Source organism: Mustela erminea, chromosome 12 (assembly GCF_009829155.1).
Source record: "Mustela erminea isolate mMusErm1 chromosome 12, mMusErm1.Pri, whole genome shotgun sequence".
NCBI lineage: Eukaryota > Metazoa > Chordata > Mammalia > Carnivora > Mustelidae > Mustela > Mustela erminea.
The window spans coordinates 89,444,397-89,469,635 of NC_045625.1; the positions used below are offsets into that span (position 1 = coordinate 89,444,397).

At 62.1% G+C, this 25,239-nt stretch overlaps 1 protein-coding gene across 2 annotated transcripts; it reads right to left on the bottom strand.

The window, feature by feature from the left end:
- Positions 1-7,654: 7,654 nt before the first annotated feature.
- On the bottom strand, positions 7,655-16,480 carry NINJ1 (ninjurin 1). 2 transcript variants are annotated; one of them, XM_032308051.1, is made up of 5 exons: positions 15,573-15,592; positions 15,350-15,482; positions 9,852-10,077; positions 9,060-9,221; positions 7,655-8,204 (listed from the first exon to the last, which is right to left on the bottom strand). In XM_032308051.1, the coding sequence occupies exons 1-4, from the start codon at positions 15,575-15,577 to the stop codon at positions 9,067-9,069; spliced, it is 519 nt and encodes a 172-aa protein (XP_032163942.1). In that variant the 5' UTR covers positions 15,578-15,592; the 3' UTR covers positions 7,655-8,204; positions 9,060-9,066. The 2 variants fall into 2 exon arrangements, with proteins under 2 accessions (XP_032163942.1, XP_032163943.1); XM_032308052.1 differs by lacking the exons at positions 15,350-15,482; positions 15,573-15,592 and adding an exon at positions 16,325-16,480.
- Positions 16,481-25,239: the final 8,759 nt, after the last annotated feature.

The window sequence follows — 25,239 nt, forward strand, 5'->3', positions numbered from 1 at the left end:
TCTCAGGAGTATTTTCTAGATGATTCTGACCCTGAGGACGCCTGGTGTTCCACAACCAGCCCAGGGTCCAGGTCCTGCTCAGGCTGTCCGCCTGGCCCCTGGCCCCTGCGGCCCTCAGCGCCCACCCCCCCACCCCCCACCCCCACCGTCTCCCCCACGTGTTCCCTGTTCTCCCTCCCCGCCCCTCCCCACAGCTTCCGTCCAGAGCACACATATCCCGTCCAGAGCACACATCTCCCGCTTCGAGCCCCTCTGCCGGCCGTTCCTTGCTTGGTGTGTCATTTGTCCCCACACCCGTTCCTTCCCATCCTCTCTCCTTTCCCAGCCCCAGGCCCAGGTGGGAAGGCTAGGTGGGGGCACTGCCCTGGGCCTCCGGGGGCACCAGCCGCACACCCCAAGAAGCCTCAGTGCCCACACACGTTCACCTCCTTCTGCCCAGTGCCCCCGCAGGTGGGGGCTGCTTCTCTGCTTTCCTGAAGAGGAAACAGAGGTTACTTGGCCAGGAAAAGGGGGACCCAGCATGTGAGGGGGTCACCACTGTCTTCATTCCCTTTCCATGATGTGTCCCCATCCAGTCACCAGAGTGGACACCCCAGTCCTGGGCCCTACCTGGCCTTGCCAGCCCCTGTGTCCTGGGAATGGAGGCTCTCCCCGCCAGGAGGTTAGGACCCGGTCTTAGTGGGTCTGGGCTGGGTCTGATGGATACAGCTCCAGGCAGAGCCTGGAAATGAGCACAAGATCTTGTCCCAGATTCCAAAAGCTCAGAGAAAAAAAGTCCACAGAACCTATTAGAACTTTTATTTTTTATTTTACTTTATTTTTTAAAGATTTTATTCATTTATTTGACAGGGAGAGATCACAAGTAGGCAGAGCAGCAGGCAGAGAGAGGGGGTAAGCAGGCTCCCCGCTGAGCAGAGAGCCCGATGCGGGGCTCGATCCCAGGACCCTGAGATCATGACCTGAGCCGAAGGCAGAGGCTTTAACCCACACACTGTGTGTGTACCACCCGCCGGCAGGCAGGAGCTCTCGCACCGCACCCCCTCCAGGCACCGCCACTTTCGTTAGGGCCACCAAGATGGGGCTTCCACACACGCTCCCTGCACACGCACACTCACACTCACTCACAGCCACGCGCAAGAGGCGCACGTGCATCAGGCTCAGCTGGTCCCCCGAGGTCCCTCTCCCAATAGCCGCCCTGTCAGCTCCTGCCCCGACAGCCTCCTTTTGGGGAAACAAGCATATTTGTCAACCTAAGAATCACCATGAGTTTGCATTTTCCATGGGAGGTTTCCAGAGAGGCGGGGCCAGCCAGCTCTGGAAATGACAGCTGCTCGGGGGTCTCAGGGTGGCAGGGCACAGGGATGGAAACCGGCGGGGGCAGAGGAAGCAGCTCCAGGGCCCGGCGGCCCAGGCCCATGCAGCCAGCTCGGGCTAATACACTCATTCCCAGGTGCGGGTGGGCAAGTGAGGGCCGGGGGTAGGGAGAGCCCGGCGCAGGGGCCGTCTGGTGTGCCTGGATGCCGCCGGACAGCATGGCCAACCGCTGGCTCAACGCCCGTGCGGCAGGCCCCAGGGGCTCTCAACTCGGAGCCTCAGTTTGCCCATCTGTATAATGGGAACACTCCTGGGAGAACTGGAGCAGGCCTGGGACAGCACTGCTGTCAGCCAGAACTCTGTGAACTTAGCAGCTTGTGGGAAGGTGCCTCAGAGGTATATTTCTCTCCAGGACCCCCCGTTGGGTGGAGCAAGTACAGTTGCTTGCACTTGGCTGGGAGGACGGAAGGGCCACGCTGAGCCACTGGGCCAAATGGAGCACCCACAGCTTTGCCCCCCACAGAGGTCCTCTTGACCTTGCTCAGGGCCCAGGTGAGGGACCCGTGAGCCTGCCCGTTCCCCAGCAGTCCCCCTCCCGGGCCTGGCTGGGGCTGGATTTCAGATCCCTTGCAGCCAGGTCCCCATGCGAACGGCTCCCGTCACTGCAGAGGCTGGACTGGGGGCTGCTGCCCCGCTGGCCCGCCACACCAGTGGCCTGGTCCCCGCACCTGCTCTGGACTCGGAGCTCAGGGGTGGCGGAGCCTCTGGAGGTCAGTGGGCCCGTGAGGGTCCTTGTCTGGTCTACAGCTACTCCACGTATCACGAGGGCGTGAGATGCCAATTCCCAGAGCAGATTTCTTCCTGGGCAGGTGCCCTGGGGTGTTCTCCATGCTTGTCACACTTTCTGAGAGACGCAGCTGGGAAAGGGTGACAGACACACCCTGGTGAAGGTGACAGAGACACCTGGGTGAAGGTGGTGAGTGCAGGCATGGCTGGCTGCCAGGAGGGGAAAAGAGGCTTCGCAAGGGCTGTAATTTTAGCTCAGCTGGTAACACCTGCTATGTTGTGAACATTTGTGTCTCCAAAATCCACAATATTGAAACCTACCCCCCAAGGTGGTGGTGGTAGGACCTAGGGCCCCTGGGGGTCACCAGATCACGAGGGTGGTGCCCAAGATGGGATTAGTGACCTTACAAAAGGGGATCCAGAGGGCCTGCCACATGAGGCTACAGTGAGAAGTGGAAGCCGGTTCTCACCACACACCACACACCACACGGAATCTGCCGGTGCCTTGATCTCCGACTTCCAGCCTCCTGAAGTAAATGTCTGTCTGTACACGCCACCCGAACCAAGACAACGCCTCGGAAGAAACATCCCAGAGATAAGACAGGCTTGGCAGGCCGGTGACGGGAAAGGCTCCGCTGCCATCTGCCACCCGAGACCTGTGAGGCCTCCACTCCTTAGGGCCCTGTGGTGGGGTTCCTTCTCCTGAGCAAGGGGTGGTCAGTGCCTGTTCCAGGTCTCAGGACCCAGCGGGTGAGCTGTGGCGGTCCCTCGGGGCAGGAAAGGCACCACAGGTCACAAACTCCCCTGCTCCCCCTGCCCCAGCTGCTCTAGGCCCTCCCCGTTCGTCCCTGTATCCTCACCTCCACACATCTACAACCGGAACCATTCACAGTCCAGGCCCGAGCACGCCGTGCCACAGCTGGAACGCTCTTTCCTAAGCCCCCATGGATTTAACCTTCAGACCTCGGTAAAATGTTACTTCCTCCAAGCCCTTCCAAATACTACAGTGACAAGAATAGGTCCTCATCCTGGCTACAGTAGTGTTGGGACGCCACTTCCACCTCCAGAGGAGTGCAGGAGCTGGGAGAGGCTGCCTGGGGTGGAGCATAGTTGCCAAGATGAGATCCGTGACGGGGTGTGAGGAGGGTTAAGGAGTGAAATGATGTGTGAGGAGGGTGTGCAGAAGTGTGAAGTGCGAGGTGACGTGGGGGGTGTGAGGAGTCTATGAGGAGGTTGAGATGGATGTGAGGAGGGCGTCCTGAGGAGGAGTATGAGGAGGGTGTGAAACGGTGTGAGGGGCTATGAGGAAGTTGAGGAGGGTGTGAAGAAGTCAGGTGGCATGAGGAGGTGAAAGGAGGGTGTGAGGAGACAGGAGTATATGAAGGGGTATGAGGAGGATGTTGGAAGCAAGTGGGAGGGCGTGGGAGGAGATGGAAGAGATGTGGTAGAGGAGGCGTGAGGAGTATATGAGGAGGGTGTGAGGAGGTGTGAGGAGTGTAAGGGAGGTATGAGGAGGTGGAAGAAGACGTGAGGAGGTAGAGGAGGGTGTGAGGAGGTGTGAGGAGTGTGAGGGAGGTATGAGGAGGTGGAAGAAGACGTGAGGAGGTAGAGGAGGGTGTGAGGAGGTGTGAGGAGAGTGTGACAGAGAGTGCTGGTGAAGAAGGGATCTTCTAGTGCAAGGAGTTTGGGCTCTAGAAACCCTTGCCTTGGACGGATGTGGTTAGGGCCATGTGATTAGGGCTGGGTGAGGACACAGCCTGATGTTTGTGGGGCCGGAAATGGCATCTTGCACAACACAGCGCTCCCTCCTGGGAAAGGGTGGTGTTGACGGCAGGTGCGGTGTCCAGGCGAAGGTGCTGACGCGGCTGGATCCGGAGTTGTTATTTCCCGTTCCCCTGGGTCAGCATTCTTCGATGGGCTCAGCAGGGTCCTGTCCCCCAGGCCCCCCGAAAGCTCTGTTCAAGGCCAGGCCTGACCAGACCCCTGGATCGGCCTCCTGCTGGATTGGCCCTGGCACCCGCTGTCGCACGGATGGGATGAAGGCCCTTCAGCACTAGCCACGTGGCCGCTGGGACCCTGATTCTTACCTCACCTGGGAGGGGCCGGGGCCAATCCCCCCACTGAGGGAGGGCCTGGCTGTGGTGGGGGCAGGTCCTGCTGCCCGGGGGGCAGCTTCCTGGGGCCTCACACCTTACCTCACCCTTACCTCAGTACTTGAGAGAAAGAAAGAAAAAAAAACCATCAAAAACGTCAGCTCCCTGATTTTTAAAATGCCCGGGGAAATGCAGAATTCCATCCAAGTCAAGTCGGGTGGGAGAGGAGTTGCCGGGGAAGGAGAAGCCGAGGAAGGCGAAGGCGGCAGCAGCCTGGTGCGGGAGGAGGACGGGCTGACCCCGCAGCCAGCGGCGCCCACCTGGTCCCAGCCTCACCCAGCCTCACCTCCTTGGGCCCCTGAGCCGCCCCCGGCCCTCCTCCTCTCAGGTGAGCGGCGCGGGGGCCTTGAAAGCTGCACCGGGGCCGACGAACCGCCGCGTGAGGAGACCCAGAGGGCAGAGGTTCCGGGGAGAGATGGCGGGCGCCCTCGGCCTTCCACGGCGCGGAGTAGTTCCCCTCACGGGGCCGCTGCCCAGGGATGACCCATCTGGCCCCTGGCCCCTGTCCCTCACCTACCCCACGGTCCTTGCCCAGCCGGCGGCTCTCTCCGGGTAGGCAGCCCCCGCCCAGGGTCCCTCCGGGTCGGGCACCGCCTCAGAGCTCCCGCGTACCCAGGGCCCCGGTCTCCGCGTCTCCGGGCTCCTCCCGCCCCTCCCTCACTCGCGGGGTGTCGCTGTCCCCCCAGGGCTCTGTGGGCCCCGGTTGGCGGACACACACGCAGGGCCTGGCTCGGGAGGATGAGTGAGGTGGTCTGCGGCACATTTACTGAGCGCCTGCTGTATGCCAGACACGGTGCCAAGGACACAGGACACAGATGGTGGCGTCGAGCCTCAGGAGACTGGCAGGTGGGACCCCCCTCTCCGGGGGCAGCCCTGGCCTTCAGCCAGGCAGGGCAGCGGGGTCAGGGCTCAGACACGGGCCCGGCGGACGCCGTGGATGCTCACGCCAGCCCGGGCCACCGCAGGCGGAGCGAACCCACACGGCCTAGCGCGCCCAGCGGGGAGGGTCGGAAGCCCCTACGGGGGGCCTCAGAGCTGAGGCGACCCAGCGGATCGGCCCACATGCCAAGGTCCTGAGATGGAAACACATCTGCAGGGTCAGGGGCCAGAGTGGCTGCCGAGGCTCCTGCCTGGGAGCTGGTGGGTAGAGAGGCGGGGGGCACCCGGGCCAGCAGAGCAGGCTGTGGGGTCCGGGATGCACGGACTATGGCCACCATCTCTCGCTGTCCCCAGTGCCCCCGGCACCCGTGAAGGCCAGCCTGGCTTCGTGACCGGGGCTTGGTCCTCTGGGGTTCACCCCTCTGGCACATGCTGACACACTCCCTGTCCTGGCCAAAGGAGGAGCTGGGCCATCTGTTGGCCATGTCCCTGGCACTCCCCATGTGACTGCCGGCCAGCCCACAGCACCGGCCACAGGCCACCGTGGGCAACACCAGGGGCGTGGTGCGGGGCGTCTTCCACCTGTGTCAGACCTGGGGCAGGACTGAGCCAGGGAACAGGCTGTCCGGGGCATGGGGGGCGGCCGAGGGGGAGAGGGGCAAGGGAGACAGGACGGGCTGACAGGAGGGCCAGGTTGTGGGGACAGGTCACAGATGTGAGCCTGACTCACCACAGCTTTCTGGCAAAAGCCAAGTCAATGAAGGGGAGACCTGCTTACGGAAGCCAGAAGCGGGAGGGGTGGGCTCAGCTGCACCCCCATTCCCGAGTTGGTGACCTTCGCACCACCAGAGCCCAGGGCCGGCCACTGCGCAGGTCCACACCTGCCCCTGCTCGGCAGGGGCTCGCGCTCTTCAGCCCCCCTGGGAACACAGCGGGGGGGTCCTCTGCCGGCTCCTTGTGCTTCTTCACGGGCCTTGTCCCACACGGGGCTCCCCTATACAAGCCCTCCTTGCAGGGCACGGAGGCGCTCGCCAGAGGGGAGGGCTGCCCTGGGGCCCCAGCTCCGTGCTAGCTGGCATTTCGCCACTGTGTTTCATCCGTTTCCCCAGGCTTTTTCTTGGGAGTGTTTTGATGGAAATTTTTGAGGCGGAGGAGGGGCCCCAAGCGGAGAGAACCCCAAGCGAACTCTGGGTCCAGTGTGGAGTCTAAGATTGTGACCTGAGCTGAAATCAAGAGTTGGATGCTCGACCCACTGTGTCTCCCAGGTGCCTCTTTCCCGGAGGGTCTTAAGGCAAAGCGTGGCCCGTCTCAGAACCAGCACTTCTGTCATTGATCACTTTGTGCAAGCTGACCAGGGGGTCACCGAGCATCTCTAAGGAACTGCCCTGGGCTTAGAGCGCGGAGGGGCCCTGGAGCCATTAGGTACTTGACCTGGAACACCGGGTGAGGGTGTCGCCAGGTCAAGGGTATGAGGGGTGGGGCCAGTGGGGGTCAGGACAGAGGGGCCAAGGGGGCAGAGAGCGAGGGGTCAGCCCCCGTAGGTTGCAGGTGTGGACTGAGAGAGCAGGGGGTTCCAGCCAGCGAGGGGACCCTCGAGACAGGCCCTTGCAGGTGTCCACCCCACACCAGCCCCCGTCCTTGGCCCCCTTGGCCTGACTAACCAGCAGCACTGGGCACCCCATGTGGGCCAAGGCTGTGGGCATTGGGGGGAGACTGTGGGCAGGAAACCTGAGTGCTGGAAATTTCCATGAGGTCAGGGGCTGTGGTGTGTGCCCCGAGTACACATGGGGGTGATTCTGCTCCCCAAGCTTATCCTGCACACTGTCCTTCCCTTGACCTCTGCAGTGGCGGTTCCAGGCCTTGGCTTCTGACCACAAAAGCCACCAAAGTTGATGAGGGACCAGTGGCCTCATCACGCCCATGACAGAGCACCCCTGCCCGTCGTCCTGAACATGCCTACCTAAGCCCCAAAGCCGGAGCACTCCCGGAGCCGGGAGTGGGGTGGGCAGGGTTGACCCTGCTATGTGAGTCCGCGGGCTGCCTGGCAACACGCGCGCAGATCTGCAGTGTAGACGAGAGCCCTGGGTCAGGCTGGTTTTCTGGCCTGGTCATCATGTGCGGTCATGTCGGCAACCTCACTTCTGGGAGGCCCACACTGACCTTTCTGGCATTCGTCACTGTGTGTTGTCCCCAGGAGCCATGGCCGCCCTGGAAAACCCGGGTCCCGAGCAGCTCCAGGGCTGGGGGCCACGCCTGCGCCTCATAGAGCGAACAAGGGTGCGTGTTGTGAACCGTCTCTGTGGCTCTCCTGTGTGTCTCCAGTAACAAAAGATGCCAGCCTGGAGCGTCCAGAACCTGGTTTCTGCCTCAAACTCAGACTGACAGGCCAGGCGCCGGCACCGCGAGAGCCCTCGGTCCCTGTGCAGGCGCCCCTGGTTGGGACTGCAGCCCCACGCTGGCCCAGCGGGTGGCCCTCACAGGCTGGGGGTCTGGGGACGTAATGCAGGGCCCAGGCCCAAGAGGGATAGAGATGCGTCAGCTTTATTGATTGTTGGTTTAGAAATGTGGGGGCTCAGGCCCCTGAGGGGGGGCAGGGGCACGGCCCCGTCAATGCTGGTGGAAGGCGTGTGCAGAGGCCGTGGCCAGCGGGGGCCAGCAGTCCCTGTCCCAGGTCAGGAGGCACAGACGCCAAGGGTCCCCAGCATGTGGCCTCGAAGTCCTTGTTGCACTGGCAGACACAGGGGTCTCCTTGTCACTCTGGAAACGTCCTGAGTCCAAGGCCGACTGGGACCCCTTGCCCACATCCTTGGGCTGCTGTGTGTCCGTGGTGACCACCACCCTGCCCCACTTGTCCCCTGGGCCACGCTCCAGGAGAATGGGCAGCCAAGGACAGAGCAGGACCTGCACTGGCCTTGGGGTGGCCTAGCCATGGGCAGCTAGTCCCAGGACAGTCTAGTGGGGCCCGCCTGGGCTCTTGCGGTTGCTAGGAGTGCCCCCCATAGGGAGATGGGCCTCAAGGGGGAGGCGGCTCCAGGATCTGGGTAGCTGTGGTCGGGTGCAATCCGGGGGCATCTGCCAAAAAGGGAGAGGAGGGGTGTGAGGGCCTCCAACTACTGTGGTTACCAGACTTGAGCCTTGAGGCCACTATGACTCCAGAGGCAGAAGGGCCCAATTCTGATCTGGGCAAGCCTCAGTTTCCCTGCTCGGGTCAGTGTCAGGATTTAAAGGGGGGCCGTGGAGGGCAGAGGCTGGCGGGCTGATGGTCAGGGAGGGTCAGGACTGCGTCTGGGGGTACACAGTCGGCAATTAATAAACTGCCGGGTCACCATGCCCCGAGCATGGGAGTAGGCTGGCATCTGGAAGGTTCTATGGGGGACAGCCCTGACAATAAACCAGGGCCAGCAGCCAGGTAGGGAGTGGGAACCCAGGTGGGGCCAACAGCCATGGTGTGGGCAGAACAGACGCTCCCAGCCAGGCCACGTGCTGGCCCTGCTTAGGATCCTGCCTCATCACCTGCCGGCCAGGCCAGAGCAGTGGGGTGTTCAGGCAGTGTCCCGCCTACTCGGCCGGGGTGCAGGGGGGTGGGGGTGCTGGCGGGTTGTCTGTTAGCAGCACCCACCCTCACTTGGGGGCAGGTTCGAGGCCATATGCACCTGTGGTGTGCAGCCCGGGGCCAGAGCCCCAGGTGCAGGACACATGCCACATGCTGTGCCTACAGCACTGGCCCTGGAGATGGCCAGGGGTTCCCCGGCCTCCCTGTAGCTCCTGCTCCCAAGGAGGACAACCGTGAGTGGGTGCTCACCTCTCTGAGCAAGGACATGGGAGCTACATGGCCAAGAGTGCCCACCCTGTGAGGTCCAGACAGGACAGACGCCAGGCACAGAGGTCTGCTTGTGCTGGACAGTGGGGAGCCTGCCTTCTGCTCACCTGAACCCTATTGCCGGGGAGCCACATCCATCACGGGCTTCTGGACACCAAAGGCCGTGATGAAGATATTGACCACGACAATGATGAAAACCAGGCCGGTGGCCAGGTTGTTGAGGAAGTCCAGCTTGGCGTGCTTGGCCGGATTGTTGAGGTCGTACCTGACTGTGGGCACAAGGGAGCAGACAATGCACCGTGGCCCTGCAACCCTGGGGCTGCGGCCTCATGAGGGGTGAGAGCTGGGCCTGTGGCCTCAGCCCTGCAGCCATGCTTCCGCCAGCACAGAGCTGAGTGGCCCGGAACACCGTGGGAGCAGAGGAACCAGCCCTGGGGACAGGTCTGGAGACTGGAAGGCACACTGTGCTGAGCTCACGCAGGGAAGCCCCGTTCTGAGAGCCCGTGTGCGGTGTCTGGCGATCTTCACGTCTCCCCAAGGACCCGTCCTTATGCCCACCTTACGGATGGGGGAACTGAGGCCTGTGTACCTGCCCCAGGTCACAGAGCCAGCAGTGGAGGTGAGCCCTGACCCTCACCTCGGGGGCAGGACCACCATCCATTCCCTGGAGACCGCTGAGGGCTGCCTTTTTCTATATCCTCAGCTTGGGTGGGTGGAAGGACAGAGACATGGGGGGGCCCTCTGAGGGCCACAGTGGGGAGCCACATCCTGACCGCATGGCTGAGTGGGGCCTGTCAGATGGTGAGCACCCTGTCCCGGGGGGTTTGCAAGCAGCACCATCGGATCACGGGCAGGGTTGCCCCAGGGCCCACCCCCCAGACCCCAGCCCAGGCTCACACCAAGGAAGATGAGCAGCACGCCCACGCCAATCTGCAGCGCGAGGGAGATGGAGATGAGGACCACCAGAGGGACGAAGAAGGCAAAGCTGGGGCCCTGCTCCATGACGGCCTTCAGCTGGGAAGCGTTGGCCATCAGCAGCGCGATGTCCAGCATGCTCTCCGCGGCGCTCTTCTTGTTGGCGTAATGGTTCACGTTGATGGGCCGGTTCCGGCCCCAGCGGGATGGCTGCGGGGAGGGGGCAGTCAGCCTGGGACGGGCAGGGCTGTGGGGCTCGGTGGGGCCTGCAGATCTGAGGCCCACACAGGGCTGCGGGACGCCCCTGGGAGTCAGGTCCCGGAGGAGAGGCTCAGCACACAAGCCACTTTGAGACAAGAAGGCCACCGTCCCCCGCCTTGGGTGGGGCCCTCTGGCGCCTTCCCTGCGTGCCTGGTGCCCCTGCGGCCCTCTAGTGGCCGCAGGCCAGGGCGGGAAAGGGTGAGCGGATGGTGTCGATGCAGGGCTACAGTCGAGCTTTGCTACTGCTTTTATTTTTACAAACAATTCTAAACCACTTGATTGAGGTGCCATCACCCCAGGAAAAGCTGGGCACAACGAAGGTAAACAACCTGGAACCTCAGCGTGCACACACGTGACACCCTGGCAGCTCCCAGGCCTCCGCTCCAGACGCCTCCTCCTGCCTTTTATTCAGTATTTGTGCGGCGGTCTGTCCCCACAGAGCCTCCAGGACTTGGAGCGGGGCGGGGCACTTCCTGCCGGGGCTTCCCAGCACCTCTGCCTGGGAACAGGGCCAGGCCTATGAGCCCGGCCGCTGGCCACGCCTCATGCCCTCCACACACCGCCCAGAGGTCACCGCCTCCAGGAAGCCCCTCTCTCCTGGGGTGCCAGCTTGGGGGAGGCAGGAGAAGGCCCTCCTCCCTCACTAGTCCTCCCCGTAACCCCTCAGCCCAGGCCCTCATGCACAGGAGTCACAGAGCCACCAGGCCCAGCCCTGTGGCCTCCCGGGGCACTCGGAGCTCGTGTTTCTACCCGTCATAAAAGATGCAGGCCTGGGAGGCAGGCTGCCCTGAGAGGGGCCGACACGGCAGGTGAGAGGCTCCCTCCACTTTCTGTATCTGGAAATCTCACCCCAGAAAATCCTGAACTCCAGGAGCAGGGGCGGGACAGGGTTCGCTCCAGCTGCCTGTCTTGTTAAACTTAAACGGAATCGAGAATAACGTGCCCAGGAGGAAGGGAGAATGGGCGCGCAGAACAGAGGCTGTGGGACCTGCCCCGCCTTTCCTCAGCACCGCGGCTAAGCAGCAAATCCACCGGGTTTAAAATTCCAGACCCAACAGGGAAAGCCGGCTCCTGGGACCCAAACCCCAGCACTGCTTCTGGAATATTCCACCCACAGTCAAGTCCCGCTGGGGTCCCAACTTCACATCTTCCCATCAAGAGACATCAGGGCACGGCTGCTCCTCCACAGGGTCCCCGCGCAGGCAGCAGGGGCCAGTGCTCCCACCGCCGGAGGCTGTCCCCGGCTCTGCTCCTGCACAGCTGCAGGGCTGGCCAAGCCTCGTTCTGTGTGCGCCCCTCTGAGGGGTGGGTGTCCGGGGTGCTGGCCTGCACTGGGCATGTGCTCCTAAGGTGCACAAAGCCAGAAGCACCAAGCCTTCCCTCAAGGCCACCACAGTACTCATTCTGGTCCCCAGGCCCAGAGAAAACAGCCAGGTGCACCACGCACACCCACACAAGCACGGGCACATAAATACAGGGTATGAGCAAACATAACCGTGTCTGCACGTATCCACACGCACGAGCAAGCACATACAGGCACACACAAGCACACATGTACGTACCCAGTACACGCACACACGCATGCACGTCTAGGCTCACGGTGCTGGCCTCTGCGGAGGAGGAGGAAGTTCCTTCCCTCTTGAGCCCCTCCAGACCCTTTGAGCCCTTCACAGACATGCACGTATGAATACAGAAGGACACTCGATGCCCTGCGTCCTCGCTGTCCTCCGCCCCGCGCACAGCTGGGTGCCCTCCTCCGTGGTGCCCCCCCCAAACACACACACTGTGGGCAAACTGAGACTAGCAGGAAGCACCCATCCAAAGCCAAGAGCAAGTGAGGGCTGCACTTGGAATGCAGGCCCGGGACTCAGAAGTCCCCTACAGAGGGGGTTGGGGTCAGGGCTGGCCTATGGGGGCTGTGTACTCGGAGGCACCCCTGGGCTCCAGCCGTGTGACCTCAGGACAGACAGCGCCCTCTGAGCCTCAGTCTCCCATGTGGGCCACAGGGCCAGGAGCACACAACCCGCGAGGTTCTAGTGGGCCTAGCCTCTGCCTCACAGACCTGGGGGACATGCCAGGGCCGGGGACACACGCCCCTCCTGGTGCAGGGCACTTCCTGCCACAGGACCATCTGCTTCCTGTTGAACCCGTGCAGTGATGGGGGCGCTGGCGGGAGTCCAGTCCTGGCCATGCGGCCTTGACAACGTGCTCCCCCGCAGCTGGCTTTTCTCCCTGTCCGTCAGCCCTAGGCCACACTAGGAAGCTTTGGTGCCCACAGAGTTCCCCACTAACGGAGAGGGAGCACTAACCTCCCTTTCCACAGAGTCGGGGAGCTGCGGTTCAGGGGAGCTGCCCGGGGCAGAGCAGAGCCCCACAGCTGCCGAGGAGGGGCCTGGACCTACAGGGGGACTCTGGGGCCTGGGTGATGGCTGAGTCCCAGGGAAGTCCCGGTCCTGGGAAGCCCACCAGGGTGAGGTCGGAAGGTGGCTGGAGCCTTTGGCCTGAACTGACGGACTTCCCAGAGCTGTGCTGGGAACCGCCCCCAGAGGCCTCTGCCTGTGACCTGAGTAGTGCAGGGAACAAACACCCTGGTTAATGTGTTCCCAGGGCCTTCCCCAAACCTCGGTGGTGGTCCCAGGAGCTGGGTGAGCTCTGGATGTGTTCCCCTAAAAACCAGGAAGGCTCCCTGTGGATAAAGAGCCAGAAGAGAGCAAGGAGGACCCCCTTGTGTGGACAGAAGCCTTGGGGTGGCTCTTCACAAGACCTAGCCCAGGGCCACTGTGCCGAGCATCCTCAGCTTGGATGGGGAAGGGTTGAGACATATGTGAACCCAGATGTGCACCTGAGCAAGCACTGGGTTCTTGCCCTAGCTTAACAGATGCTGTAGTCCAGCAGTCCAGCCCCAGCCTGGATGGAAGGAGCTGGGGTACCCACCCCAGCCTCCTGCTCCCCTGGGAGATGAGAGCTGAACTCGTGCAGGACCAAGGGGTTTCAGTTACGGATACTCTCTAATCCTGCCTGTTACTGACCCCAAACCCCACATAAGAGTGTGGGACAGGAACTCCTGCCCAGAGGCACCTTTGCGTTTTCAGGACGAGAGACAAAGGCCCCCACCAGATCCACAATGTCCATCAGCTGCCCGGCTAGGAGCTGGTGTGGCACTTCCACATGCACCTGTCTCTAGCACCCCTGAATCCCACAACCAGGTTCTCTGCCTCCCTTCCTTCATCTGCAAAATGGGCAGATGGAACTGACTGCAGGTGCGGAGGCCCCTCCATCTGCAGGAGCACAGCCAGCAAGGGCACACGACCTCCCAAAACAGCCACACAGATCTGTAACCAAAACTCTGAAACAGGAGAAAGTAGAAACAGAGGAAACGGCAGTGTGAGCTGAGCAGGACCCAGGACCCCGGATCCTGGCCCACCATAGCCCCTCCGCTGGGGCGCAGCACATACCAGTGGGCCTCTGGGGAGGAACCTGAGAACTAGGAGGGTCTGGCAGGGCCTCAGTGTCCATCACCTGGCCCAGGAGAGTGGGCATGAGGCTGCCGCTCAGAGCTGGCGTGAAGGCCACCAGGCACGTGCCTGCCCTAAGTGGTCTCAGGATCCACGTCAGTGTCCCGGCAGGAAGTCTTGTTGGAGGGGTTTCCCGCAGCAGCTGGGCCGCAGGCTGGGTAGACCTACTTCCTGTGGGCTCAGCACTGGCCAGCAGTGACCCTGCGGCCACATCAGGGTGGCCTTTTAGAACTTAGCCAAGACCCTGCCAGAGCGTTCTAGATCTGCTAGGAAAGCAGAAGTGAGGAAAAGAGTGAACTTCCCTTGGGGAAGCTGAGTCTGCACAGCCCAGATGTGGCCCAGGAGCCACATTCCAGCTTGTCCGGCTCCCTCCCTGCTATGACCCCAGTGTCCACAGCAGGGCCAAGGCAGGTGTCTCCATGCCAAAACACAGCAGGCATGACACAGCCAAGGGCCACAGTAAAATTGATGTTTAGTACTTCTCCTGCCTCCAGCCACAAGCCCCTCCTGCAGGGAAGCTGGACAGCCTGGTCTCTGAGAAGTCCTGGGCGCACAGGCACAGGTGTGGGGGGGCACCTGTGGGGTTCATCTGCTGTGGGGCTCTTCCTGGAGCCAGGCCACCCTGGAAGGTGAGCGACCTGCCCCACTGTGGCCCACAGTGGGAGTCCTGAGACTGACAGGGGTCCTCAACCTGAGCCTCCCAGTCAGTCCCCCCACCTCAGGGGTGCCCCCGGGGATAGAGGACCAACCTAACCATCCACCTTGCCATCCAGCGCTCTCACTCTGGGTGGTAAGTCTGACGACCCCAGGAGTTTCCCCTTACCCCAGCAAGACTTTCTTCCCACCCTGACCCTCACCCCCATCCACAGGGTCCCGCGACAGGGGAAGGTGCTGCCCCAAAGTCCTCTCCAGGAGTGGGTCCTGTACGGCGCGTAGTAATGTGATGACTGTGTGCCCAGCACACGGCTTAGCCCAGGAGGTCCTCACCATGCTCTCTGAGAAAGACACTGCTATCATCCTAGGTCACAGATGAGAAACTGAGACACAGAGTCACTGACTCAAAAACACAACAAGACAGGTCCTGAAGGTGGGAAGGGCAAGGCAGAGGCTGGGGGTGGTGTCAGGGCGTCCAGGCCCCAGGCAGCGGGAGCAGTGGCCTTGAGGTTGCCCACCCTTCCTGGAGGAAAGTGAATGGAGAAACCCCCTACCACTACACTGGACCGGCATGCCACCCCCACCCCCGCCCTGCAACACCCAGTGCACACGTCCCCAAGTGCAGGAACCCTCCTGATTCCACTACCAACCTCTCATAGGTGGAACTTAGCACTTTCCATTAGGGCTGGTCTCAAAGCTAAGATAGCAGCTCAGTGACAATGTGACAATGGAGCCACATCTCCCCAGGCTGGTCCCAGGGCCAACACAGTGACCCCACCTGACCTTCCTGGGCCCAAGATGCATGGGAGCCTGCAGGTGCATGGCCAAAGCCGAGAGGGACAGAACAGGCTTGGAGCCGAAGGCACAGCCACAGGTTGGGAGGTGAGCAGGATCCCTCCCTTCCAACCCACCTGCCCTATTTGTTACCTGACTTTCCCAAAGGCAAGCAGGGGCATTTTGTTTTCTCTTTTCAGACCGTGCACAAGAGGCCCTGAGAGGTGAGCCAGCCTCCCCAAGCACACACAGCCCTCAGCTCCAAAGTTCTTACATACCAGGGCAAGGCTGCATGAGGGCCTCCTCAGTCCTGGGTCTCCCCACCACGAAGTCAGGGACAAGTCCTGTGCCACCTGAGGGCTGTCAAGCTTTACTGAAGGGTCAGCACCGAGGCTGAGCCCCAGGAAGCTTCTGCCAAGAACAGGCAAGGATGGACAGGATTACTGCGTGGGGCCACCTGCACACAGGAGGACCTGTCCCTGCCACCTGTGCCTCACTCACCCCATGTGTCCTCCCACATTCGGGCAGCACTGCCCCAGTCTGGTTCGCACGGCTGAGAGACCTGGCATCCCTGCCCCCATCCCCAGGGGGTCAGAAAGTGAAAGAATGCTCAAAGTCAACAAGTCACCAGAGGACCATGCCCAGGACTGCACCACCAACAAAGGCTCTGGGGAAATTCTGGGCCCCGGGAAGAGGGCATGACACCCCCGGGGCAGGACCCCGGGGCGAAGGGGCGCAACCGCCTCTCAAGTGGAAGTCGGGACCACTGCCCGGGGGCCGGCGGTGGGGACAAGAGCGGGGACCACAGCCGCCCCAGGTTCCCTACCGGGGCACGCAGCGGATAGTGCAGTCGCGGTGGACACGGCGGGTGACGTAACCGTCTGCCCGTTGCTGGCCTGGGGCCCGGAGGCTGGGATCCTGCGCGCCCGGGCGCGCAGCAGCGGGAGGAGATGCGGGGGCCGAAGTTAGAGCTTGGCGCGGAAGGCGGGGGAAGGTGGCGCCCAGGCCCCTCCACCGCGCGGCTCCGCGTGGGCGCCTCCCGGCCGGACCCTCGCCCCTGCCGGGGTGGCCGGAGCCCCGGGGCCACCGCTCGGACTGACGGCACGGGGCACGGGGACCCCGGCACCCCGCAGTGCGGAAGCGCCGCGCTGCCGGCCGGAGCCCCCAGGTGCCCGGGGAGCAGCCGGCGCAGGGCCCAGAGAGGGCGCGCGCCGGCCAAAATCGCACAGCGGCGCGGGCGGGGCGGGGCTTACCGAGGCGTCCGGGGAGCCAGGTGAGCCGGGGCGCAGGTCGCCGTTGAGCTCGTACTCCTCGGGGCCCGACTCCATGGTGCGGCCGCCGGAGCCACCTCGCTCCCGGCCTGAGCGCCGCCCGCGCCTGGGCCGCGGGGACCCGGCTGAGCGCCCGCCCCCGGCCCGCCCCCGGCCCGCCCCCGGCCCGCCCCCGGCCTGCCCCCGGACTCCGCCCCCGGCCCGCCCCCGGACTCCGCCTCCGGCCCGCCCCACAGCCCCCGGACTCCGCCCCCGGCAGGGGCTGGCGGGCGGGACCCACAGGACCCCTCCTTCCCCGGTGAGGACAGCGGGGTCGATGCGGTTCCCCCAGGCCCCGGCCTCGCGCGGGCTGCACGTCCGGCTCTACCGCCGTCGTGAACACTTTTAATTCATGAAACGAGGCCAAGGGGCAGCCTTTCCAGGGCCACTTCGCAAACTTCTGGGCGCGCCAGGAAGGGGAGTGCGCCGCTACCGCGGCATGGGTGTCCTCCCCGCGCCGCGAAGCCCGGGCGCCCGGCTCGCACCCTGGGCCCCCCAGCCTCTGAGCCTGGCTTCTTGCACGCCCGGGAGGGGAGGGGAGGCAGAGGGCGGTCGCCTCGGGTTGGGCCAATTTGGTGCGGGCCCCCGCCCTGTTGGCGCAGCCTCCGTGCCCCCTAGCGGGAGGCAGGACCCGACGCCTGGGGAGGCGCCCGGTGCCCAGGCGGGTCGCGGCGGGCGTCCAGAGCGCGTCGGCTCCCCCAGCCCTCGGCGGAGTTAGGCTCTGTTTCCCAGGGCGCCCGGCAAGACGCGGGCCGCTCCCAGACATCCGGAGCCAGGCTGGGGCCGCTGGGGCGGGAGGGGCCGGGCGTTACCTCCCGGCGCTGGTTTGCGAAGCTCGTGCCACTGTGTCCTCCGGTCCTGACCTCCGGCCAGGCCCAGCTGGTTTTTACCCTTCCCACTTCTGCCACAGTATCTACTGATGTGTCCACCCGGGTACCGCTAGTATGCGGCGCGCACGGCCACGGGCTGCTCTGGGGCATGCCGTGGTCCCTCTCACGGCCCAGCAGGGCCAGGTTGCGGGGACTCTGTAACCCTGAGCCATGGTAGCCCTGTGGGCTGGGGCAGGTGGCTGGACTTCTCAATTTAGACTCCCCTGAAGGGGAGTGGTCTTCTTAGGCCCTGCGGGCTGATCTCCCCCTCCCCCCCATAAACTGGCATCAGATGTCAGCAGCAGTGACCCAGGTCAGGCAGCAGCAAGTTAGGCGGTAGGGCTGGAGGTTTGCGCATTCACCCTGACCATCATGGGTTGCCTACTGTAAGCCAGGCCCTCTTCCGGACTGAGGGGGCTGTAGCTGGAGCCCGGCTTGTGTGGGGGCCCTGCCTGGGGCCAGGGACATTACTGTTTGACAGCCTTGGGAAGTGGGCTCTCCCCCATCACCTGGTGAGGGAGGAAACAGGCGCAGCTGGGGAGAGACCCAGGAGGACAAGCTCAGAACCCCTGGGACAGTTGTGGGCCATCCAAACAGCAGATGGGTTGCTCCCCCAGATCTGCATGGCCAGCAAGTGGGCACTGTGGGGGTGGGGACCCAGGGCCTGCCTTGTTCAGGGTCCTGGCCACACTCCAGGCTGAGACGCCCCTCCCCCACCGGGTGCCTCACCCCTGCTGGGAGAGCAGTATTATAAGTGAAACAGAAGGCATGGAAAATGCAAGTCACCAGGGGCAGAAAAGGGATCTTCCACTAAACCGGGTCTGGAAACCTGCAGACCTTTCTCTCCTCCCTGGTGTGGGGAGCGGCAGCGCCCACTGGGTGGCGGCACCGCCTGCGGGCAGCTGTCCCAGAGTGTGCTGGTCTCTGAAGGAGCTGCCCACGGCCCAGTTGGAGGCTGAAGGAACTGAAGCTTGGAGACGTGGCCAGTACCTCCGTCTCTCCCTCTGTCCTGCTTCAGGGGCTGTGAGCGGGACTCCACAGTGCCGTGGGGGCAGGGCAGGTCTGGGCACAGCACCCATACCTGACTGCTGACACACAGCTGGAAACCCCGATTTTAAAATGTTAGCGCCTCTCACACAGAAGCGGTCCCCCCTCCCACCCAGGGGGCAGAGCTGGCTCCTATAGGGGCCAGAGACAGGGCAGCCAGGAAAGAGGGTCCTGAGGGGGCAGGGGAGGCTGGGGGGCAGGAGGAGAGAGAGGAGGGCACCCCCTCAGCAGGTGAGAGGGTCTTGCTGGGCCGCGTGGGGGCTGCAGGCGGAAGGCTGGGCGACACTGGGTTTCTCCTGTGGGCCCCAGAGCGGCTCAGAGCTGAGATTCACCATTTGCTCCATCCCCAAGGAGGAAGTCGGGAAGGATTCTGGTGTCACAATTCAGCCTTTACACCTGGGGTTGTAGCTCCCCACAGTTCACCTTTCTGGGATCAGGATCGCAGCCAGACCTCCCCAGCTGGGGCCCCCCTCCAGGCCTGCCTCCCTTGAGAATCCCCAGGGAGGGACTTCCAGGCTCTGTTGTGTCATCCTTGCTGGCCTGGGCACTGTGAGTTTCCCAGACTGTTCCCAGCACAGACGTAAAGGGTTTCAGATCCTCCTGCAGAGACCAGCAGGAACAGCCAAGGCGGGTTCGGGGTGCTGAACGGAGCTGTGGGTCCGTGGAGGAGTGTTGATGGGGCGTGTCCCCGCGGAGGGCGCGGGCCGGGCAGGGATGGGCTGGCCAGGCTCCCGAAGAGAGACCCTGAGGCGCCCAGGCAGCCCACACCTTCAGACGCACCTGCACACAGCGTGTCCATGGAGCTGTGTGGTTCGGGACATGCTTCTGTCTGACAAACGGGGATGCTGTGAAGATGAAGGGTCCCAGCCCATTTGACACCAAGGACAGAGCCTAGGCCACCAGAGCAACATCCCTCCTGGTGAGGAGGGACCCTGGTCTTGCCCCCATGCCCCCGCCACTCCCAGAGCCGTGTCCCCACATTACCACAGGGAGAGCACAGTGCGTCACTCCGGGGCCCAGGAGGATATGTATGCAGACAGGCCATGTTTCCTGAACAGGAGTCTTAGGAAGTCTCGGGCTCTCCGGCCCCTCTGTCTCTACGAGGCATGGACCCTGCAGGTGGTGTTTCCATTTTCTGCAGGGAGGGGCCAGTGGGGCAAAGGTGGCATGGCACGCCCCATGCGACCCAGCTGAGTGAACCTGTGTTCGCTCGGTCCTGCCCCAGGAGGCCAGCTTTGCGGCCAGGAGCAGCTCCGGTTGCCACCAGGGCCCAGGCCGGCCCGCACATGCCTACCGCCAGGGAGAGCCACAGCACCGGCACACCCCGGCAGCCAGTGGTCTGTCGCCCACCTGGCGGCACCGTGACATGGCAGCGGGTGGGCCGAGGCTCTGTGCCTCCGTCAGTTCCTTGCAGGGACCACAGCTCCCACTGGATGGGGGGTCAGAGCCAGGAGGTGGGAGTGGCCACTCCATGTCCAGAAGGTCAGAGGAAGGAGGCCAGCCTCGTAAGGAGCTTCTGTGCCATCACACCCACTTTAAAGACAGGAGAGGCATGTGCCAAGGTCACGTAGACATGCCCTGGCAGGGATGGTAACGGGCCAGGTAGTGTGACGTGCGCACATACGCAGGTGTCTGCACCGCCTCCCACAGTCCCCCAGAGAGACGTGACCCACTGAGGCTACCCAGTAAGATGCAGTGAGCCCCAGAGGACTCTGGACCCCAGAAATAAAGAGTATCCACCATAATGGAGACACCGAGTTAGGGCCGTCCATGTTTGGGAATGTCACATAGCCATTAACAGAGTGAGTGGGTGGCAGGCTGGCCCAGAGGGACACATCCAGTAGTGGAGAGAGCAGTGACAGGTGGCTTCCTCCTGAAGCCATGACCCCTCCTGAGAGCAGGGTGGGAATGACTTCACTTGTCGTCTCTGGGCATCTGTATCCTTGTCCTGGGCAGCCAGGGCAAAGGTGGCAGGATCCGGGGTCACCCCCCACCCCGGTGGTTCTTCCCTTCCCCTCTATCACAGACTGCTGATTTTTAGCTCAGAAAATGGCTTCCCAGAAGAGAAGCTGCAATTCCCAGCTCTCCTGCAGCTAGAGGTGTCCTGTGGCTTGGTTCTGGCAATGGAAGGGGACGTGCAACATCAGGGAAGGGACCTGAAATGGGGGGGGGGGTGCCGTTCCTTATTACTTCCTTCTGTCTGCTGAGTGGAATACAGAAGTAATGGCCAGAGCTCCAGCAGCCACACTGGCCCATGAGGGGACCTTGGGCCTGAGAGTCTCACATAGCAGAGCTAAAGAAGGAGCCTGTGTCCCCAGTGCTTGGTGTACAGGTCTTCCCTGGGCTGCCCACCTCAAGACTACTTGGGTGTGAATAAGGAAAAAAAACTATCTTGTTGGGAGAGTCCCATAATTTTGGGGGGATTGTGATACTATTGATTTAGATCCTATGTTTTTCATTAATAAATAGATTTTTTTCTTTAAACACAGAACATATAAGAGATTGAACCACTTTCCCCACAATCCTATTTTGAAAATGTATATCAGATTATGTCACTGACCAGCTTAAATCCCTTTCTTCTTTTTAAAAAAATATTTATTTATTTAAAGAGATAAAACCCGAGAGAGAAAGCACGAGTCAAGCGGGCAGAGGGATCGGGAGAAGCAGGCTCCCCGCTAAGCAAGGAGCCCGATGTGGGGCTCGATCCCAGAACCCTGGGATCATGACCTGAGCAGAAGGCAGACAGCTTCACCAACTGAGCCCCCCAGGTGCCCCACCTCTGAAATCTTCTTAAAAAAGCCTAGCTCCTGGGCCCCAAAGAGCCGAGATCCCTACCCTCTGCTCCCTTCAGCTTCCCCTCTGCCTTTCTGTTTATTCCATGGACTCTATGCTTGACGGTCTTTGTACTCCGCATTTACCCCACGGATCCTGCCTCCGTGTGGGTGGCTCTTTCCTGTGACTCGATCACAGACCTGATCGTCTGCTGGCCCTCGGCCCCCCTCACTCCATGCCCTGGGTCAGCTCCTGAAAGCACCTGCTTATTTATGCGCATGCTGTCAGCCTCCTCCCTCCCAGATGCAACCCCCACCAACCCCACCCCAAACCCTCAGCCCAGCACCCTGCCCTGCTGGGCCCAGGGTGTGCCCTAGTCTTGTTTGCTCTCAGCCTGCAGGCATCCCTCAGCCTAGCTGGCTCGGCCCAGCCCGTGCTCCACAAACCACTAATGACAGAGCTGCTGGGCTCTAAATTCCTGGCCCTGACATTGACCTCTGACTCAGGCCCTCAAGCTGATGGGCCGCAGGTGACCGTGGGAGTGAGGATGACTGTCTGGAGTCCCGGCAAGTGGCCTGTGGTCTGGCGAAGGGACATCGCTGGGAGGTCAGGTCGTGTCTGGCTTCCTCCCACCTCTCCTGAAGGTCAGCTGCTGACCCTGGCCAGTCCAGGGAGCTGGCTGGGCTGAGGGCCCAACCACAGGCCGAGAGGAGCTCCTCTGGGCAGGAAGTAGCTCCTCCTTAGTAAATCAGGTCAGAGAAGAGCTACTGAGGGACCTGTGAGGCCCAGGCACACCCGGCCCGCCCCTCCCTTCCCTGCCTCCCCCTGCCTAGGGCCAGAGGCTTCTCATTCTCCAAGTCTGGGGGTCACCTCCTCTAGGAAGACTCTGGATATGCCCAGATCTCTCCTTGTCTCTCCCAGGGACACCCCCCCCACACACACCAATACACACACATTGGGGCTCACTGAGGCTCAGGGCAACTTCCATGATGCTCCTGCCATTGGGGTCCATGGCTTGTGACCAGGATCCCACAGGTTATGACCAAGTGGAGACACCAGGAGGCCAAGGATGGAACTAGCAGGGGTTGCTAAGGGACCTGGGCTGGGGCCTTGGTGTACAATACCCATTCTACCATGGGGAGACTGAGGCCCCCAGCAAGCAGACTTGAACCCAGGTCTTCTGAGCCTACATCATCCTCCCCCCAGATGGGTGCTGGGAGCTACCTCGAGCCCATGGTGGGGCACACAGGTGTGCTCATCTGACTCAGGGCCTTTCCTCTGGCCCACCTCAGACCCCACGCAGACCACAGCTTTGCTCTCCTCAGGGAAAGCAAATGCCGCAGGAGCTGCAGTGGGGAGGGGCTTTGGACCAAGGAAGCATGGATCCCTCCTGTTCCCGGTCCCTGCCCCAAGGCTCCCAAGCCTGCCCGACCCGATGAGGTCCCCATGCAAACAGCTATCCTTGTCCTGCCTTTGGTTTGATCACCATCATGACCACTAAGGGACCTGGCTCTCTGGCCCACTGCCCAGTCCCAGAGAGGCTGCACAGCTGGTCTGGGGACCCCAGTGTGAGCCCCAAGGTGGGGACTTAAGTCAAGTCATGGATCTGACTGAGGGGCCCTGAAAAGGAGGGCTTTCTGAGCACTGCCTTGACCTCACACAGGCGCTGTCACACATCACCCCTTAGCACGGGGTAAGTGTCCCTCTGTGTGGGAAAGTTAAGGCTTGTCGGTTGGTGTGTGTCATTTCGGGAGGGTAAAGCAGTTGTCACCAACAAATGGGTGCCTGGAGGACCTTTCTCTAAAAACAGCCACAGAGCAGGGGGCCAGGCAGGAGCAGGTGGCCCTTTGCTCTCTGCCGGCCTTCGCAACACCTGGTCTGTGCTTCTCAGTCTGAACATGTTGGGCTCACATGCCCCTCTTCCACGCTTCCTTGGGCCCAGCTGGTTGGCTAGTCTTTGCTTCTTTCCTTGTCGTCAGCCGAGGCTGATCAGAAGGGTTACAGAGCTGAGAAATTCCATTTTGATTCCACAGTGGCTCCTTCCTTCCTGAGGAGGGGTACAGAGGTCTGGGGGCAAAGCAGCCTGCACAGGAAGCAGGTGGGAGGCAGGTGTGCCCTGGTGGCTGGCAATGGGGACGGCTGGCCCACCCCAGGGGCTCCTCCAAGGGCCACCACTGCTCAGGGGCTGAACCACCAGACAGATGGGGCCCCAGTCACATGGTCAAGGCAGGTCCTAGAACCCGGATGTGCGTGTGGCCTGCTAGCCGCTCCATGGGGCTGATGGCCTGGGCAGCCTGAGGACGTTGTGCATGCTACAGAGAGGCTGCAGTCTTTGGGGAGGCTCCCCAAAGTGCCACGTGTCCTGTCCCTGGCTCTAGTGGCGTCCAGGCTGGCGGCAGGCCAGGCCCTGGCAGGCCCGTTGCTGGGCAGAGCCCAGGACAGCATGCAGCGGGCTCTCCTTGAGGGCATCTCACAAGTTGATGGAAACCCATCTAGCACAAAGGGGCATTTATCGGACTAGATGCTGTGTCTCCGCCTAAACGCAGGGAGGACAGAAATAGCCTTTCACAGGGCGCCAGCAGAGCGGGCTCGGGGCTCTGGGCTCGGCTCGGAGGGTGTCCGTTTCCCAGCTCCTTCTCTGCGCTGGGCAACCTGTCCCTATTCATGGTGAGTTACTCACTGTGTCCTGGGCAGGGGACTCTTTGATCCCTCTCCTGCTGAAACTGTTGGGGGTGGGGGAGGGAGAGAGAGAGAGTAGGGGGGGAGGGTTAGGAGGGGAGGGAGAGGGAAGGAAAGGAGGACGGGGAGGGGGGAGAGAGGAGGGGTGGGAGGAGGATGCAGAAGGGGCGGGGGGGGCGGGGGGGAGGAGGTGGGAGGGGCATGGGAAAGGGGGGGAGGGGGAGAGGGAGAGAGAGAGGGGAGGGGGGAGGGGGAGGAGGGGTGGGAGGAAGATGCAGAAGGGGCAGGGGGGGGAGGGAAGGGAGGAGGTGGGAGGGGCATGGGAAAGGGGGGGAGGGGGAGAGGGAGAGAGAGGAGGGGGGAGGGGGAGGAGGGGGGAGCAGGAAACAAGGGGAGAAGGGGAGAGAGGAAAAGGATAGGGGGGAGGAGGAGGAGGAGGAGGGGGGAGGAGGGAGAGACCGGAAACAGGGAAGTGGTTGGGTCAGGGGTCAGGTTCGGTCAGGGCGTCTCAGTGATCCCCTGTGGCAGGAACACAGAGCTTAGAGCGCACGGATGCTCTCACTGACAGGCTCTGGTAAGGGGATAGCAGGTGGCCTGCAGGACGAGACTTCTGTGTCCCTGAAAAGGGCTATTCTTCCCAGATGTTCGGCTTTGCTTGTGCTACTCCTCCTGCCTGTAATGTTTCTGGAAAAACGCACCAGTAAGCCACAAAGTCCCACTTGACACGTATAAAGAATTTTAGAAACTTTAATGTGCTAAAACCAATGCTAGTAATGTTCTGAAGAAGCCGAGTAGCTCAGTTGCTACTAACAGAAAGTTCGAAGACTTAACTAATACAGGATTTTTCTCTCACACAGAACAAGCCTGGAATTGGGAAATCGAAGGTGAGGATGACTCCTCCACAGTGTTATTGGGGACTTTTCTTCTCTGCCTTGCGTAATGTGGAATTTCCATCCTCAGAGTAGCCTCATGGCCCAAGATGGCTGCTGGAGATCCCACCATCAGTGCAGGAAGGTGTAGGGGGCAAAAGGGGGCTGGTTGCCAGTTGTCTGTCTCCCCTTAAGGAACTTTGCAGGCGAATATCTACGTCCTGTTTCCATTTCACCAGCTCCCGCTTGCTCCAGGGTGGGCGGGGCAAACTGGCCCCCAGAGTGAAACCAGTGCTCATTTCCTGAGCGATGTGTGGGATGTTTGCTTGCGGCCGGCTGGCACCGCTGAGTCCAGCTGGCAGAGCCATGCAGGGGCTGAGCCCTGCTGGAAGGCACACAGGGCGTACCTACTGCGAGGACGCGGAACGCCCATGGCCTCCGCTCTGTCCATGTTTATCACTTTATCTCTGGGAACTCGAGGGGACAAACAACCTTTCGATGCATGAGCACATTCGTTGACCGCGATCAATAAACGTGACGATCGGAAATAAGCTTCTAACAGGGGCAACATGCGAACGCATTCTGTGACAGCCGCGTGCTGGGGCAGCCCGTCAGTGGCGGT

Coding starts and splice junctions, on each gene's coding strand:
- NINJ1 (XM_032308051.1), bottom strand. Junction 10,078..15,349: donor CCTCATGCAGCCTTGCCCTG/GTATGTAAGAAC, acceptor CCCTCCCCGCAG/CCATCCCGCTGGGGCCGGAA. Junction 9,222..9,851: donor CGTGCTGCTCATCTTCCTTG/GTGTGAGCCTGG, acceptor TTGTGCCCACAG/TCAGGTACGACCTCAACAAT.